Raw genomic sequence first — 19219 nt, 5'->3', positions numbered from 1 at the left:
AAGCCTGTATAGGTATAGATAATTCTACATCTAAACCAGGAGGAAAAAAATACACATTTTCCAATTAATTTTCAATTTTCGTACTTCGAATATTTCTACGACCTCGAAAAAATTGTTTAAAAATTTTAGCCTACAGCTTCGAGCCATGATAAAGCTACACTAACGATTCTATTGAAAATATACCCACTCTTTCGAAGAAGAAAATATGAAAAATTATCGAAGAACGCCCGAAGTCTTGTACAAAGAGAAAATTTCTTCGATGATTTTTTTTTTCTAATCTATTTGCTACAAAAGTATAGAAAAAAATTTCTCCCTATGACTATTACGTAATGTATTAGTTCAAACGACATTTATCACCTTTTTACGATTATTTTGCACTCTCAGTTTGGGCGATTTAAATTTTTTACGAGTTTACAAACCCGTAAAAAATTTTTACAACCGAGAATCATTTGAAACTAAGATTTTTAAACGCATCTTTGCAGATACCTAATGTAAAATAGATAAAATACCAACATCTAAACATACCTGGGAAATAAATATGTGGTTACGAAGGATGGAAAATTTGCAAAAACAGAAACAGAAACCGATGAAAAAACCGGCGAGATATAATAAACGAACGATAAATATTACGCGAATTTCCACCGACGATTTCACTAGTGGTAATTTTTAACGCGACATAAACGCCGTATGCTATCGGGATGAAAAACTGAAATTTCAGTCAAACGTGCGCGCCCAACAGGTGGTAAAAGAAAATATAATGTAACGCCACCGATGCCAGGCGCCTGTAAATTACACTGCGCAACAAGCCACCCACACACGTACGATATACGAACACATTCGCATGTATTTTCCAGCCACCCACTAATTGGAAATAGGCAGCGAAATTCGGGACCCTCTCTCGGTTTGGTTTTTCTTATCCCTTCCGTCGTCCGTCGTCCGTCGTCGTCTGCAGAAACGAGAGGCAGTTCACAGTTCATGAAAAAGATAAATTGTTTATAAAAATTTTTCAACTCGGATGGAGATTGGAGTTTGGGAGGAAAAAAGTCGTAACTTTTTGCTTATCACTACATCGCCAACAACATTTATTCTAGTTTCGGAAACAAATCTCTCTACTTTTTTTTTTTGTTTGTTTGAAGTTTCCGCATATCGATGAGGTTCTCATCTGCTCAATTCGCGTGCTTATACAGGAAAATATAGCTCTATACTGTTGCCTTCTCTGCCAGAACGTTTTATAACAACTCGATGAAGACGATGTTTCGCACCCGACGACCGATAAATTTACCATCTTTAAAAACCTTTCTTCGTATCGTCAAAAGACGTGGCTGGCGCGACGTGCATAACCCAACTCTTGGCGGAAAATCTGTCACCGCATCTTTAAGTCATCGTCGTCGTCGTCGTCGTCGCTCTATCGTATCAACGAACCCGACAAAATGATATAATTTTCCTATTTCCTTCGTCGCAAACAATCAAAACATTAATCAAATATTAAAATTAGGTCAAGGGTGGGTGTACGCCACGTAACAAACATTTCCTTAATTAATTCCACATTTTTTGAACACCTCTGGCATAACCGAATTGCTAAATGAATGACGATGAGTGTTTATTTTAGATACCAACGTTGCTATAATTTACTCGCGTATAGGTATAAGAAGCTAGAAGTTGATATTATCAACGTATACACAGATCAAACATATGCACCTACCTACCTACGAGGTATATTATAATATTAATTAATTAATTTCGAAATTGGCTGTAATTTTCATTTCACTTAGATTGAGAAAAATTTTCATTAAAAAGTCTCAAAAGAGAATAGAGTGATAAAGGTACCTCTTCTGCTCACCCACAATCCGCCAAAAATATCTCGATGAATAGCTATCTCGACCTATTTCTTTGGAAATGACAAAATTAAACGAAAAAAAAAACTTCCAAACTTTTCACAAAACATACCTGCCTGTATATAGATACATTTTATTAATCGTTTCATAAATTCCAACTTACAAAACAATCTCCAGTAGGCCTATGGCATGTTGAGTTTTCACAAAAATTCCAAGCGTTTTTATTTCTTCAATTTTTAAAAACAATTTCCTGAATCACCCTTTTCAAAGCGAGGAATTATTTCACCAACTCGCATTTATACATTTTGATTAAAGACTTGAATTCCTTTTCAGCCCCGCCATTTCAGTAAGTAATGAAAACAACAAACCACCCCCCCCCCAAAAATCGGAGGATTTTGACGCAGTTCAGCAGAGACCTTCGTTTTAAGTTGAAAGTTACTCAGAAAAAGTTTTAGCTCCGGAGCAGCCCCAGGAGGATAGAAATAAGCCATCAAAGGGGGAGGCATTTTCGAAAAAATCGTGGGTATTTTGCTCCTGTCGCTACTCAACCTGTTTTGGGAAAAATGGCCCAGTCCCAAATAAAAGTATTTGAGATTCTGTGTCGATCTGTGCTATTGCCATCAAAATCCAAAACCACTTTTAGGGTGGTTCTACTGGGTGTTGGGCTGTTTTTCTCGATTTTTTGAAATTAGCATTAATGACCAAAAAATTGGCAACGCTGCGTTTCATAATATTTCCCCATTTTCACGAATAAGTAAGTACTTAAATCTTTCAATATTCCTGCTAAATTAATATAAGCGATTTGCAAATTTTCAATCGCTTAGAACTCTAAAAGTGGTCTTGGATTTTGACGACAATGGAATCTAAAATTTCAGGACTTGGACAATTTTTCGCAATTTTCCCCAAAACAGGTTAGGTGATAGGGGCGAAAAAACCACGATTTTTTTCGAAAATTCCGTCTCTTTGAGAGCCCATAAAAAATAATGTTATTTTAGAAAAATTTTGCAAAATTCATTGAAAATTGCATGAAAGCATCATAAATAATTCTTAAAAGCGTTAAAATAATTTCAAATTCCCAAAAAGTCCAGGGCTGGTGGAACGGAACAGAACGGAACAATAAACAAATCAGGAAAAAATCTTATTCAGAACGGACCAGAACAGAACAAATAAGATAACGAAGTGTTCTTGAACAGAACAGAACAGAACAAAACAAAACAGGAAAAAAAATGGAACGGAACAGAACAGAACAAATTTCAGCTTTCCAAATTCCATCTTCATTTGGTAAAATTTAGTGGAAATTTCGATTCTCAAAAGGTCAATAATCTGCTGGAAGGTTGCAGAAAATGCAGAATTGCTCAAAAAGGCTGACAATCATTTTCAATTGATTCGGCGGGACAAGATTACCTATAAGTAGCTCATTCCAAATTCTGGTTTTCTAAATAAATTTTCATTTTTCAGAATTTTGTAAAATTTTGATTTTTTTTCTCATTTTGGGACCAAATTTGAGTTTAAAAAAATTAAATTCATCTAAAAATGAGAAACAAAATGCACTTCAGTTTTTGAAATTTTCAGAATTTCGGATGGTGTCAAATTTTGCATGTTAATTTGTTCATTCGATGATTTGATCTAGCTTTGTCTAGTTCAATTCAAAAAAATTTCTGCCAGGTAGGATCGCCCCCCCCTCCTTTGTTAAAACGGAACGGAATATAACAGAACAGAATGGAACAAAAAATGATGAGCAAAACGGAACAGAACAGTAAAAATTCGAAGAGATTTGTTCATGAACGGAACGGAACAAAACGATCGTTTCGGTCACCAGCCCTGCCAAAAACTGATGAGATTAAACAAAATTGAGCAAATATTGCATACAACATGATTAAAAATAAAAACCTCTTAGCATCATAATGAAAACGTGAAAAATGGAAACAAGATAGGTACTCAAAACTCATTAGGATTATTAAAAATTATAAAAAACTACGTATTTAAAAGCAAAATTCAGTGAAAAGTGAAAACTACCTTACATGAGATATTGTTGAAACACATTAAAAACGACATGGAAGATGAATCATATTTCAAAGTTGAAAAACATCAAAATCATCTAAAATTACGAACCAAATACTGGTGAAATTACATCAAAATTTGCATAAAACAAATTGCAAAAGCATACTAAAAACAACGAAAAACAACACTTTGAAAACGCATTAAAATGAATAAAAATTATCAAAAACTCAAAAAATGTATCTAAATTCAGCTAAAATTGCAAAAATTGTTTTTTTGAAAGAAATTTGGAATTCTGAGAAAAAATTTAAAACTCACTTCAAGCTCCTAATTGAAACACAAAACAAAAATCCACTTTTAAATCAAAATACTTGGAATTTCGAAGCAACGACTGAAAGCGGTCCAAAGGTCCGCCATGAACGCCGACTGAAGTCACAACTAAAATTCACATTTCTTATGAAATAAGGTACATATTTCTTATATATTTCAACAAAAATTTGGAATCAGGCTTGAATAAGGGCCAGGAAAAAAATTTCAAGTTGAAACAGGAACGTCTACACAAAGATCATTAATGTTTTGGCAATTTTTTCAACGAAAAAAAAAAAATAATAATCTGCCTCGAAAATCCTCCCTCTCAATTATTCATGAATCAAAAGTAGACTTACACGTAATAATAATATAATGTAATGATAAGAAAATTAAATGAAATAAGTATCTAACAAGTAGATACCATTCAAAAGTCCCTTTGAACAAAAAAAGTGATAAATTCAATATTATTGGAATAGAGCTTCAATTAGGTAGGTACCTACTTATTTTTCAAGAACTACAAATTTCGATGAAAACTCTTTTAAAGTGAACTGAAACCAAACCAAACTGGCAACTGTGTAAGATGAACAGCTCTCGTACTTCTCAAAAGAATAAAATTACAGAAAGCTTGTTGAAAAAAACCATCCCATCTATTTTACTACTACATAAGGTCTGAAGAAACAGCGCAGTTGTTCGCGATATTTTTTTTTTGCACCTGAACCTGCTTTTGGGAAAAAGACGAGAAAAGCAAGTTACTACAAAAATAAGTTATACCTAAACATATTTTAATAAAGTAGAAAGTTCCAATGACAAATCGTTTTTGAACATAGGTAAATATAAAATTCTATTCAGAGCATTCAACGGCGCGTTAAAATTAGGATTTCCTGCAAAGGAAATGAAATAAAATAAGCGTTAATTCAATGAATCGTGTAACGTGTTGATTTGTATTAAAATCTATCTCTATAACACTAATCAATAAACTTTTACAAAAGTTGAACGCATCCAAATTCAAATGTTTCAATAAATTTATACGATACCTATCGAATAAACGATCTGTTTAAATTTTTCTCTTATTATCATATAAAACGAAATTTATTCGCTGAGTGTTGACATTTTTTTTTTCATTCGAAATTCCCGCTTTCTTTTTGCTATACTATAATAATTGACATTTACCTACTCAATTCTCTGGAATAGAAATGTGAAAAGATGAGGGGATAATTTTTCGCCACAGTTTTACTGCGTATTAGTATTTCACCAATCATTGAGTCGTATTTCACTGCATATTACTTCCAATAATAGTATAGGTAAATAGAATGATGAAACTATGTAATTCATAATTTATAATGACTTGAATTAAGAATGTCCAAGCCCAACTACAAATGAGTAATACCCATTACAACATTTCACAAATTTCACATGAGAATGTTTTTTTCAAAAAATTCTATAATTTACTCAAATATTAAAACCTAAACAAGGAATGACCTTGATACGAAATAATTTCGTTATAGGAGAACTGTAAAACTCATATTTATCGATGCGAGGTATTTTTTCATCTCATTCATTGACCACCTAATATAAATTAAAAATTTTTTCACAAAAAAATCACCTCGAGGCTAATCGAATAATTCCGTTCTCTTTGGGTTTTCGTTCAGGTAAAAAATACACAGTTGGCAAATACCCACACGATGTTGAAAAACAGGTTGGTTCAAGCAACATTGAAAGATTTAACCAAAAAAAATCATGCTCGTATGTCCGACACACATGCGAATACGTTAATCCTATTGGGTTTTTTATCATTACCTATTTTCAATATGTAGGTATGTATTCGAAAACATTAGGCCATCCAGACGGTTTCGCGAATATGTATTATTGTAATTTTAATGAATTATAAATGTTTTAGATCTTTGAAAATTTCAGTTTTTGTTATGTAATATTTTCTGTTATCCAAGTTCAAAATGACTCGTCATATGTGGTGATATTTTCGAAGTTAAAATGACCAATACAATCGGATTTATAATTAATTGGTGTGTTTATTTGTTACTCATATTGAACTTTAATCTATACGAGTCCAGTAAGTATCTATGTACCACAGTACCTATTTTACTATACTGTACAAAGAAAACCTAGGTACATTTTGTGACTATAGGGCTTATGCCCTTACTTTCATCGCTCCAATTTATTCTTTTTTCAAAATTTAAATGATCAATGTTAATCAAAAGCTCAATCTATCAAGAATGTCGTAATGACAAAAATGTTGGATAATTTTCAAAAATATGCATCTGGACCTGCCTAATTCTAAGGTTTTTTTCTTTTTTAATAAAAAACGAATTAATTTTTTTTAACTAAGTAAATCGATTTTTTCATTTTTTTCAGAAATATGTGACAAATTGAACGCTGTGAATGTCGATCTGCTATGTTCCTACAGACAGAAAAACATTCCATGTGACGAAGACTCATTGTTACTCTCAGGTACCACGGTCAGAGCAACATGTAAGAAGTCGCATATACACTCGTATTACAGTTCATCTGCAGCACGTACAACGGTTAGATGCAAAGACGATGGAAAATGGGATTACTCACTAACTTCTTGCGTTCCTGGTAATAAATATTCATTGATATTCAAATGCAATTGAGGAGCTTGGAATCAAAACTCACTTTTGCCATCGGACAAAGTTTCGAGAAAATCGACAATAACTGATTTCGACTAGTGCGTTGATGAAAAAAACGCCGCAAAGTGTGTCGAGCTCTTGAGTAAGACTACTAAATAGGATTCCATGAGACAATTTTTTTTTTCAAGTTGCCATATCGTTGCGGTATGGCTATCAAGTTTGGCAAAAGTGAGTTTTGATTCCAAGGTGGGGTAATTTTACTTTCTTTTGCAAATATGTATATCGAAAAATAAGCCTCCTAGAAAAAAACTAACGACATTTAGTCGATTGGAAATTTAATTCTCTACAAATTTCCTTAAATTAATTTTTCTGTAGAATGCTTCGTTCCGCCTCCAGAGAGCTTTAAAAGTTTTGGGCGCTGAATTTTTCCAAAAATTATACTTTCTTTTGCAAATATATCGAAAACTAAGCACCCTAGAAAAAAACTAACGTCATTAAGTCGATTGGAAATTTAATTCTCTACAATTTTCCTCGACCTCATTTTTCTGTACAGTGTTTTGTTCCGCCTCCAGAGAGCTTTAAAAGTTTTGAGCGCTCAATACATCCAATTTTTTACCTGCTCAGTTGCATAACTTCCAAATTTAAAACTACCATTTTCGCTATTTTCACTATCAGAAAATGCTTCCGAAGTTGCAATTGAATTATTTTGGCTTTGTAGACTGCCATGCGACCTTGAAAATACAGTTTTGATTCCAAGGGCACTTCTTAACACGAAATTGTGAAGAACTGGGGCCGAATTTGGAAAAATGGATTCTGTAGGGTGATAGAGAAATTGAAGAAGTATCCGAATACGCAAAAAAACGCATATCGATTTTTGGTGGCAAAAGTGAGTTTTGATTCCAAACTCCTCAATTAGTGTTGATCTCTGATAATATGGTATGATTCTTAGGGTTCGATTCTGTATATTATAATTTTATAGTGATCCCTTTTGTGGCATTCTATTTTCTTAGAATGTGGACAACCATACAGAAGACCTCAACCTTTAATTGTTGGTGGACATATTGTAAGCATTGAGGATTATCCATGGCACGTAGCCATTTACAACAAAGAGAAGATTTTGATTTGCAGTGGCACTATCGTAGCTCCTCAATTAGTAATATCAGGTTAGTTGAAGGATAATTCGATACCTAGGTATGAAGATTTGTGTAGAGAAATGATAAATTTGTACCTATAAATGGTACTTGGATTTCGAAAAGGTGTCTACATTAAGATAAATAAATGTTCAAAATATAAACAAATACCTTAAAACCGCCAGTAATCTCACTAGAGAAAATAAAAGCTAGCTCTGAACACTGATAAGAATACTTGACCTTGCAATTTTTTCAGCTGCTCATTGCTTTTATAATGATACAACAATTGATAATAACCTTACTCCTGATATTGACAATTACGAGATTGTTGTAAGCAAATTCACAAGAACTTACGCAAAAGTGGATAATAAAAACCAGAAAGTTTACAAGGTACAATCAAGTACAGCTTTCCCAAGCTTTTTTTTTTTGTAATTACTTACATACCTATCTTTTTACCTGCGCTTGGCTTGCTGATCAAAAGACAGTTGAGCACTTAGCTCATACTTTCTACATAGCACAAATATCGCTTCAATCACTCACCGTTTTGATTTTGAATAATTTTTTCAGATAGTAGACATCCGTATGAATCCAAATAAAAAGTTTTTTGGATACATTACCAATTTTGGATCTGACATAGTGCTTCTGATACTGAATGAGAAAATCAATGCTGGCCAAGCAGTTATACCGGCTTGTATCGATGATAGAGCTATAAAAGATGGCGAATATCTTGTAGAAAATGCACTGGGAAAAGTAGGTACCTAACCCAAGTGTTTTTTTTTAAATTTCCTATTTTTTATTTTATTTTTTTTTGTTAAATTTGGGACTTTATGTAGTTCTTCTCTTCAAAATATTAAAATGATCAGAAGACCATTATCAAATTTTTTGAAACTTTGCTCTCAATATGAATTTTTTAGCTTTCTATTCTAAACTCAACTCTTTTCAAAAAGGGTCAAGAGTTGAACTCTTCTTAAAAATGAGTTCAAACCCTTTTGTAACTGTTTTTGGATCTAAAAAAACGCCGAGAATTATTCTCAAACGGGTTTTTGAACTCTTTCAGTAAAAGAGTAGAACTCACTGACTCCTTCAGACTCTTTTTAAAAAATAGTGCAACTCTGATTTGAACTCGAGAGTTTTTTTAAAAAGAGTTCGACTCTTCCAAAAACTGACTGTCCAATGTCCATCCCTGCTGTTGGATTTATTCTACTAACCGATTTTTGTGAATTTCAGGTGGTAGGATGGGGATTAGATGATAAGGACGAATATACTGAAAAACTTATGGCCACTGATCTGCCATTCATCAGTCGTAGCCGTTGCGTTAACATAGTTCCAAATGATTTCAAACCATACATAACAAATGATAAATTTTGCGCTGGTTCTGAGACAGGTAAGTTGACTACCGACTCATATTTTATAATCACTGACAAGGGAGGTATCTCAACTCGTGGAAAAAAATTGAGCCGGACAAAGCTGAAAAATTATATGTATTTGGTCAGCCATAATTCCAGGTGCTAAAGTGTATTTTACAATTTTTGGTAAACACCAAATAATCTGCATAAAAAAATTAGGAAAAAAAATCAAAATTTCATCAAATTGTCCTAAAAAGCTGAAATTTGAGATAAGCCACGACCCTCTTCTTTTAACAGGCCGGAACCGCTGCTAACGGCAACGCCGCATTTTTACGATTATCAGGCCCAGAAAACGCATTGTTGTTATGGCGAAATGTACATTTTTGAAGTTTTTCGTTAATTTCTTTTTATGGGGTACATTTTACTGAAATTTTCTTTAGCATGGTCGAAAGAAAATTAATTATTCTATCGAATGGTACGAGGGTCGGTCCAGAAGTGGCACCTGTTTTGCCATCAGTTGGCAACACTGCGTTCAAATGACTCAAAATTTGGAAGGATTGTAGATTTTGAGTGTGGGAACACACTGGAACAAACAGAAACTCGATATCTTATTGCGTTCGCGATCTGTGAGTCTGTAAAGATGGTGCTGCGGGTTAAGACAGGAGGTGGTATTTTTCTTAGCAAAATAATAAGCTTTTTATGAGCGAAAGGGTTAAAATCATTAAAAATTTATCGAGAATTGTGTCCTGAACACAGTTAGAACTTTAGAAGTGTATCGATGAGTCAACCGCACGAATACACAATTTGTTCAATGTGTATAGCGTCAATCTGCTTCGATTTGCTGTTTGACTAGTTCAACGTGTTCGTCGGTAACGCTCTTGCGCATTCGGCCACTACGCGGTTTGTCAGCAACATTCGCGCGACCTTCTTTGAAACTTTTCGCCCAACAACGAAACCTAGACTCATCGATACACTTCTTACTGTGTTCAGGACACAATTCTCGATAAATTTTTAATGATTTTAACCTTTTCGCTCATAAAAAACGTATTATTTTGCTAAGAAAAATACCACCTCCTGTCTCAATCGGCAGCACCATCTTTACAGACTCACAATTCGCGAACGCGATGAGATATCACGTTTCTGTTTGTTCTAGTGTGTTCCCACACTCAAAATCTACAATCCCTCCAAATTTTGATCCATTTGGACGCAGTGTTGCCAACTGATGGCAAAGCAGGCGCCACTTCTGGACCGACCCTCGTATATATACTATTGAATTTCACTTCGTAAGTAAGCTTATAAGTAGGGAAAATGTGTACAGCAATTATTGAAGGTCCTCTATTATCAATGATTGTAGCAATTATTTTCATGTAAATTATACAAATCTGTATATCGTTGGAAAGAGCATAAAAAATGCTACCTTTTGAGTGCTATGAGTGTTGAGTTAGTTGTTACAGTATTTGAAATAATTGAATTCAAATTTTCAATTGAAGATTTTCTCAAAACTATGACAGATTACTTGAAACTCGTAATGTTCAAAATGTAGCGTTTTTTATCCTCTTTCCAATGATATATAGTTTTATATAATTTAAATGAAAATATTCGGTGCAATTAGTGATAATAAGAGGACACCCAACAATCATTTTACACAAATTCCGAGTTGATTAATAGTAAATTGACTAAAATTCAACAATGAGTACACCATTCGATTGCAAATGTTATTCTCTTTCGATCTTATGCAACAAAATTTTCAAAAAATCAATGTCAAAAATGTTTTTTAACGAAAAACTGTTTAAAATAGTATCAGGCCCATTTAAACGCATGTTATCTTTCGCGTGACTTGGACCTGATAACATTGTTGCCAGATTTCGCGGTTCCGGCCTGTTAAATGAAGAGGGTCGTGGATAAGCCATATTTTTGACCCGCCAAATCGAATTTCATTACCTCAATTTCAACACGATGAGTCAACTGAATGTGGTTCCAAGTCGTTTTGGAGTCTCCATAGATATAGTAACTTCATGGGAATTCCATTTTAGCACACTTGAAATTGATGCTTGTGGGTGACCAAATTTACTGATAACACACTACTTTTCCAAAATCAGTGTGTTTTAAAATCGTGTTTTTGTCCAGAAACTTCATAATTGAAAATTTCAAAAATTCACTGTTTCCTCAGCGTTTCGCGTAAAAAGCTGAAATTCAGTTTATACCCTATTTTTGACATTTCGAGTCGACTGAATGAAGTTTCAAGTCGGTTTGGAGCATCAACCGCCTTTTAGGAAATTCGAGTTTCGGAAGATTACTATAAAAAGGGTCAAATGGCGTATTTTAAAAAACTGGGATTTGCAAAAAAAAATCGCGGAAGGCTCCAAAAAAGATTTGAAATCACCTTCACTCGACTTAGCTGGTTGAAATCAATGTGTACTTATCAGAGTGAATTTTGGATTTTCAAATTTTTATGGAGATTTCAAGTTTTAAGAATCTGCTGGAGACTCCAGAACTGCTCAAAATGACTCGAAACGATTTCCAATAGATTTGGTGGGTCTAAAATAGGACACATCCTAAATTTCTGCTTCCTAGGTCAGTTTCATAAAATTTTGGTTTTTCCTCATTTTTAACCCAAATTTGATTTTCAAATATTCGCCAAAAGTCGAAAAATTTACTTCGGCGCCTAAAATGTTTTGTGCGAATTGGGATACCTCCCTTATAAGCAGAACCTACCCAGGTATTACATTAGGTTTTAGGTATAGAATATTTAAGACATATTGTAGGGTGATGAAGGAAGGGAGATGGAGCACCAGGACAAATACAGCCAAATGTAAGACTGTATAAGTTAACTAAAACTTCAAATCTCTTCTTTCAGGCCCCGGTGTACGTCAAGGCGATAGTGGTGGCGGTCTCTTGTTCAAAAAAAATGATATTTATTACCTTCGAGGTATCGTTAGCTTAAAACAGCCTTCACTGACTGGCATTGCAGCATTCACCGACATAGCTGACCACGTTGACTGGATTACGTCAGTACGCAAAGAACTTGAACAGCAGCCATTCAAAACAGCATTTTTAGGTTTAGAAGCTTCTTACAAAAAAATGAAAGCAACCGGGCAAGAAGATGTGATCAAATTATACGACCTCAGCGAACGTGTGGAAAAAGAAATTATCAACCAGGAAAACACCACTCGAGCTTTGAAAATCCAGGCGCAGTCGTTATTCAACACGTTGAGGGATACGATGGAGACAATAGCTGTAGAAAAATTGACAAAAGCATTTCAAGACGATACTGTGACAGACATACAAAAACTCTGTACTGAATTTATCGACAAATGTTATTCGTGTTTTCATCAAGTTATGGAAAAGGTGATAAGCAGTCTTTGGGCTACTGTAAGCATTGAAGATATAACTGCTCGGGGACGTAAAGGATTCTGGGGTATACACGAGCTTATATCAATGTTTCAAGCTATGTACAATGAATTAGAAAAAAAAGGTAATACAAACACAGTTGTTGGAACCAGATTGTTAAACCTTATCGAACCAGTTTTGAAATACAAGAATTATCCGAAAGTTAGATCTGATCTAAAAACATCCATGGAAACTATTGTCAGCAAGCTACCCAAACCAACCACAACGGCAGCTCCGACAACAACAACGACAAGAACCACAACAACGCCCAAACCTACCACAACGGCAGCTCCAGTAACATCAAAAACAACAATAAGAACGTCAACAACGACAGTAGCAAACGGGGAGGATTCTTCAAATGATGAATTTCAACAGCAATTGCAAGAAGCGTTTGGCATTTTGAAAAACAGTGATTCTATTAAAGGTAGTAGTTTGGGAAATAGCGACATTTTCAAAAATAGCCAAATTCTTGATTTGGGAAAAAGTGATATTTTCAAAAATGGTAACATCACCATCAGCGGTACCAAAAATGTTTCATTATTGAAGAAAATCTGTACTATAAATTACACTACCGATAAAAATGGCAAAAAAACAAGTTCTGAGAACTGCAAGACTGAGACTTCACAATCAAATAAGTAGCGAACTTACCCAAGACTAGTAGTGAACGTGAAATTTTCCTCCAAATAACCAATCAAGTCCATAATTATCAACTTTTCATTTTCATTAAGAGTGTTCCTGTTTAAAGCAAACAAAACAAAATAAATTGAATTAAAAACAAATCATTATATCTAGTTCATTATGAGGATTCGGCGTGAAGAATCTACCAAGTCCAACATTTTTTCCAATTGAGTTATGCTAAAAATTAGATCTGATCTGTCTCAAATTTGGTGAAAACACAACCAGATTCACAAAAAAAAAAAAAAAATGATTACCTACTTATCAGAAAATTAATACGGGGGAAACTTGACACAGCAAAATAGTACCTACTACCTAGTACCTACATAGGCAGATATTTTATGAAATTTTGAGGCATTCAATTTTCCCCAGATACCCAGTTCTCCTACAATGTATTTCATTTTTGAAAAAAATAAAGATGCATCTGTGATGCAAGAAAAATAAAAAAACAAGTTCGGTTTTTATATCTTATTTGCGACAGAAAGATAATACCTCATATCGATTATTTCAAACACACAAAAGAAAAGATGTTTATTTTGATATCTATTTTCCGTTTTGAATACGCTAAAAAAAAGTGACAAAGATGCACGGGTACCTAGACCTACGTTCAACAAATTGACAGTTCTGCTTTCTTTAGTACAATAGCTTGGTAGACTGTATGTTTTATGCGTTTTTCTTCTCAATAATAAATTTTCAGACCTGTCTATATATGAAACGATACAACACAACAATAATATAGCCTAACAGGAGGGAAAAAAATCTGCAAAAACAAATAAAACTTGTACGCAGGCTAACGTATAGGATTAAAACTTCGAGTAAATTTACATATTTTGATGCATACGTCGTTTACAAAATTTAAAAAATTCTATTCATAAAACGTGACATAGTTACCGAAAATACTGACATCGTGTATTTTAATTTTGTTGAAATGCTACGGCGAAAAAAAAATAGAAAGCGTGAAATTTGTCTTGGGCCCTCTCCAGGGATTAGAGAGTCACCGACGTTTTTGGTATCGTAGCGCTCAAAACTATTGTCGAGCATTAGAATGCGTTCCTTTCAACGTGTATCGTGCCAACCTCATATTTCGCAGAGAAGAAAAATCACCCGGAGATGTAGAAGTTAAAATATTGCACGTGCTTTATGGTTCTGGTGGTGAGTTTTATGCAGCATGTAGGTTCGATTTCGAAGTACTTCGAGATTAAATTTTTTCGTCCGAAACTCTGATAGTCTCAGTCTGGAAAGTTGCCGCCTGCCGGTCACGGTTAAGGAAATTGAATCGATGTGATGTATCAGTTCTCGATATCAAGTCTGAGAATTTTGTCATGTGTAATGTTAATGTTAAAGACAATGAAATATCTTACAGAAGAATCTTGGTGTCAACTGTCAAGAGTTAATTCGAATAGCGGAATATTTTCTTGTAGCTGTCCTAATTGGTGATGACTGCGAGCACACATTACTCACGTTATCAATTACCTATCATCATCAAACAGATATAACTACAGCCATTCACAATATTCTTTTCATCAATAGGAAGAATATTTATATTGGATATGCTTCGAAGCGATTTAACCACCTAATAATTATTATCCATCGTTTATCTTCACTTAGATCTTCAATCAGATGAGATTGTTGAATACCAATCTTGACCAGTAAACATGATAAATTAAACGAAGTACATGAATAGAATCAGAAAATTGCAAAATTGGTCTTACTCATTTAAAATGGGTTCCGGTTCCGGAATCTGTTGATAATTGAAATGGGAAAATCTCTACAAATGATTGGTTTTATTGGCTTCATTGTACCTTGATGAAACTGGATCTGGAAATGATAAGATTAGCGCGAACACTGCGAACAGTAAACTTCACAACCCGAACTACATTTCATAGGATGAGGATACGATGATTTTGTTAAATAATAATTTTCAAAATTCGTCAAGTCTTCACTGTTTTCTAATTTCTTTTCTTTGCCAATTTTTCATCAATCTTGCTGGAGCAAGGAGCAAGCAACACGTTTGCTTTGCTTACAGACATGTAATTTGTAAACATTGTTATCAATCTGTTACCTGATTGGTCATTATTAATAACATGACACTGACGTCACTGATATGTTTCCAGTCATTCCAGTTGGGAGTTTCCAAATTCCAATCCAAAAAAAATGGATGGAATTTTTTTCCAAAATGAATTTTTCGTTTAAAATCAAGTTGTTTTGTTTACTGTTTTTGTTATTAATTATCATCGACCTTTTAATAAAAAATCGATGTTAATTTTATTCTAAAAAAAAAAAAAAAAAAAAAAAAAAATGCCAAACATTACCTATTATTACTATTTCTATATTATTTTTTTTCTCAGGTGCATGTGTTTTTGAAATAGACCTAATTCAACCCAAAAATTCAACATTTTGTGAAGTATCAATTATGTACTCGGAAATTGTTCAAAGCTACGAAATGATTGAACTATTGAACGGAAAAAAGCAATAACAGACAATGATAGTTAGTGAAGTTGGCTTTAGAAGACTTAGGCAAGGTTATTGAACAAGTTTAAGATAAGGTATAGATATAAATGAAAAAAAAAAAAAACTTTGTAAAAGTCTGAAATAGTACTCGTAAAGTTGTAAAAAAAAATCTTACCTACATACAACAAAAAATTTTTAAACATAGGAAATCATCGAAACGATGATATTTTTTCGGTTTTAAATCAAGTTTTTAAACGTTTTGTGACTTTGTTAAACGTCAAATCTAAAAAGTATCCACCTACCTATGTATCTAGGTATCTATTTATTATGTTTCAAAACTCACCAATTCCAAATAAAATTGAGAAGTTCATTACCTACAAGTTGTTTAGCAAGAATAAAAAATATTTGTGCTAAAAAAAAATAAAATGAAAAAAATAAAAGTTCTCATTTAAGTAAGTGTAATGTGAACTTAGTTAAAATACCTACATGAGTAGGTTTCTCATTTTTTCCTACATGAGTCTAATAAGTAGGTATGTAAACTAGTAAACTTGAACCCAAGATAGAAATTTGATTAGGTAATCTCATCCGAATAGTGAATATATTGAGCACCGAATTTATGCTTCCAGTCGAACGCTTTTTTTTAAACACTAGTTTCATTAAAATAAGGAAAAAAAGTATTAATATCCGACGTCGTTTGGAAGCTTAATTGATCAAACTCATTTTGTATGATTTGCGTCACTATACTAGGCTACGGCTACGGCTGTGTTTTTCTTTTCAACTTTAGTTTTTCCATTCAATCTAAAAGTAATCGATCAATATTGCATTAAAAAAGGTACCTACGAGTATAATTTTTTTTTTCAATTGAAATTTCATTCCAAGATGAACAACAATGACATACTACTATTTCGAAAAAAAATGTTCGCTATGTTACGTGGGCAGTTAAATATTCGAATAACATTACTCACGTTTTATTCATAAATTGTCTAATTACTTTTAGTCACGAGTCTTCTTCTTTTTTTTTCGAGGGGACTGGTACGATAAGAATACGAAGATTTGTATTAAAAATGGCAAATTATACAAGTAAATTCGTAAGGGGTAAGTATGCGTTGTTTCCCGGCGAAGGAAATTTTCATTTTTAACGCAGTCGAGATATTTTACTCTTTCGGTATTATACTTCTCGATAATTAATCTAGAAACAGGAAAACTTATCCCGAATATTTGTTTTCGTATTTTCCTTTGAAGATAATTTTTAATGACTTGCTTACTTTTTTCAAAACTTTCAAATTAATTGAGTTTTTGAACATTTTTTTCTCTCTCAAATCAGTTGAACTTGGCAAAACTTTTATTGCTTGAGGAAATTTAAAACTATAGAAATGTTGTGGTAATAAAGATCGTATCCGGTATTTATGCGCCGTAGAACAATTGATTGAAGAGAAAAAAATGTTCAATTTTGGTTTGAGAGTAGGATGCAAGCGTACCTACACTTATGTTTACAATTTTGGTTCAAGTAAATTTATCAAGTATAGGTACCTATAAGTAGGTAATTTAAATTATCTATTCGATAAAATCAGACATTAGACACTGTATAATTTTTTGCATCAAGTAAGTGGGTAACGCTAGTGCATCTTTTTACTCAGATAAAACATTTTTTTTTTTTTTTTTTTTTTTAAGATAAATTGATGTAGCTTTTAAAGAATCACGCGAGCTATAACTGAGTTTATATCAAATATACATAAGAAAACTTTCCACACAGTTTTAAAAGAGACGATCGATTTTGGCGAAGGAATTCCATAGTGTTGATTTAGAGACAAAAATAATTTTTTAACGTCTCGTATTTTATAAAAAAATTCATCTTCTCTTGCAGGCATATAAATTTTATAAGCTTGTTCCTATCATCAGACGAAAATAATTTAAATATTATCTCTAAAAATATTTTATCTCTGTCACTGTTAAACATTTATTTAAGAAAATTTGTAACATCTGAAAATATATTCATTTTTTACGTCAACAATTACTTATCTCGTTTTTAAACGCCTTTATTATATAGTCTGTGCGAAAACTGTAGCCTTATATTTTTAATGCACTTAAAATAAATGGAGCATTTTGGCGAATTTCAGGCCCCGAGAAACGATGACGAGAGCTTCAAATCATCTTCGCGCTGAAAGTGGAAACTAAACTAAAATATTGTAGGTACAAATTCAATGTTCATTGTTGAGTAATGTGAACCAGGCTCGCGATTAATAATCGTCAGAAATTGAGAGCATAAATCAGATGAAGGTATTCAGTTATTCAAAGCGACTTTTAAAAGGCCCATGAAAAGCCAAGAGGACGCGTCTAACACCTTGGTCATGCGTCGTGTCGCGGTGAAATAGATCGTGTTTTGATAAACCAACAGTTATTATGCGACAAATAACGCCTACGGTTGCGAAGCTATGCTACCTTTTTCACACCTCATTTCTTTCGATCCCGGTACCCCATACCTCGCCATGACGTTTATACGACACCAACCATAAATAAGTTTTATAACTTCCCATTATTCCACTTTAATAATAACGCTCCACTTGATATTAATAAAATGGAACATTAAGTAGATAATGTAAAAAGTGAAGAAATGAAAATTTGAAAAATTTTCTATTCAGCGAGCATCTGTAATTATTAAACCCTTTTAATATGTTTCATTCGAATGAGTGAAAACGTATTGTTTTATTGTGCAATGATATTCTCTGCGATGATTTTTAACAACAGTATTGCATACGCGTTGTTTTCATAATGTATGTCCATCGAGATAGGATTACTTGACTTGTAGAGCACGTTTCGACTTTTGAATACCTACCTATTTTAATTTAATTTTGTGAAAATAGTAGATTCTTTTTTAGTTTTTCATGATTTTAAATACATATGTGAATGAGTAGTGGTGGATCTGAAGATTCTGCACATGCAGTGGAATCCTACATGATGAGGGTTCAATTAATTTTACAATTTTATTTTTTCAACTTTTTTTTCAAAAGAAAATAATTTATTTGATTGTTTTTTAAATTTATTTGCAAGCTTCTCCATCATAATTTTTTTACTTTGCTTTTTTAGTCAGCCAGATAAAGTGAATGAAAGAAATTTTCAGCGTAGCATTTTACAGCCTACTCCTAATTTAATTTCAGTTCACATATTTTTATTAAGTTGCTGCGACGATTAAAGCGTCTGTAGGAGTGTAAGTATTACCTACCAATTTAATCTGCTTACACCTACAGTACAACGAAGGCACATTTTTTGCCACAAAATGAAGTAAGTATAGTATACGTATTTCAGTCCTAATAAAGTCTACATTTTGGTAGATGACTCAGCACTCATAGTCAGTAGGTAGGTACCTAGCCTGAAAATAAAGCCCAAAGCTAAATTTATAAGTTCTTCCTATAAGTACATCACGTTTGCAAAACTTCCAGCTCCGATAATCTGCACGGTAACGTACCACATTAAATAAGAAA

At 33.2% G+C, this 19219-nt stretch overlaps 2 protein-coding genes across 5 annotated transcripts in view; one reads left to right on the top strand and one right to left on the bottom strand.

The window, feature by feature from the left end:
• The window catches only part of dimm (dimmed), a 115032-nt gene extending 99738 nt beyond the window's left edge, over positions 1–15294 (bottom strand). For 2 of the 4 annotated variants that reach the window (XM_065369625.1, XM_065369622.1), the window contains exon 1: positions 526–735. The gene's annotated coding sequence lies outside the window, so the exon portion shown is untranslated. Of the gene's footprint in view, positions 1–525; positions 736–13262; positions 13359–15001 lie in introns of those variants that run through there. The other 2 variants (XM_065369623.1, XM_065369624.1) reach the window with 2 other exon arrangements.
• LOC135849263 (uncharacterized) lies at positions 5838–13547 on the top strand. The gene is made up of 8 exons (XM_065369616.1): positions 5838–5956; positions 6040–6210; positions 6513–6737; positions 7759–7911; positions 8135–8268; positions 8446–8628; positions 9106–9262; positions 12082–13547. The coding sequence occupies exons 2-8, from the start codon at positions 6132–6134 to the stop codon at positions 13251–13253; spliced, it is 2103 nt and encodes a 700-aa protein (XP_065225688.1). The 5' UTR covers positions 5838–5956; positions 6040–6131; the 3' UTR covers positions 13254–13547.
• Positions 15295–19219: the final 3925 nt, after the last annotated feature.

Source organism: Planococcus citri, chromosome 5 (genome assembly GCF_950023065.1).
Source record: "Planococcus citri chromosome 5, ihPlaCitr1.1, whole genome shotgun sequence".
In the NCBI taxonomy this organism is placed as follows: domain Eukaryota; kingdom Metazoa; phylum Arthropoda; class Insecta; order Hemiptera; family Pseudococcidae; genus Planococcus; species Planococcus citri.
Note: the sequence above shows the minus strand (reverse complement) of the source record. Positions and strands in the feature narration are given on the sequence as shown.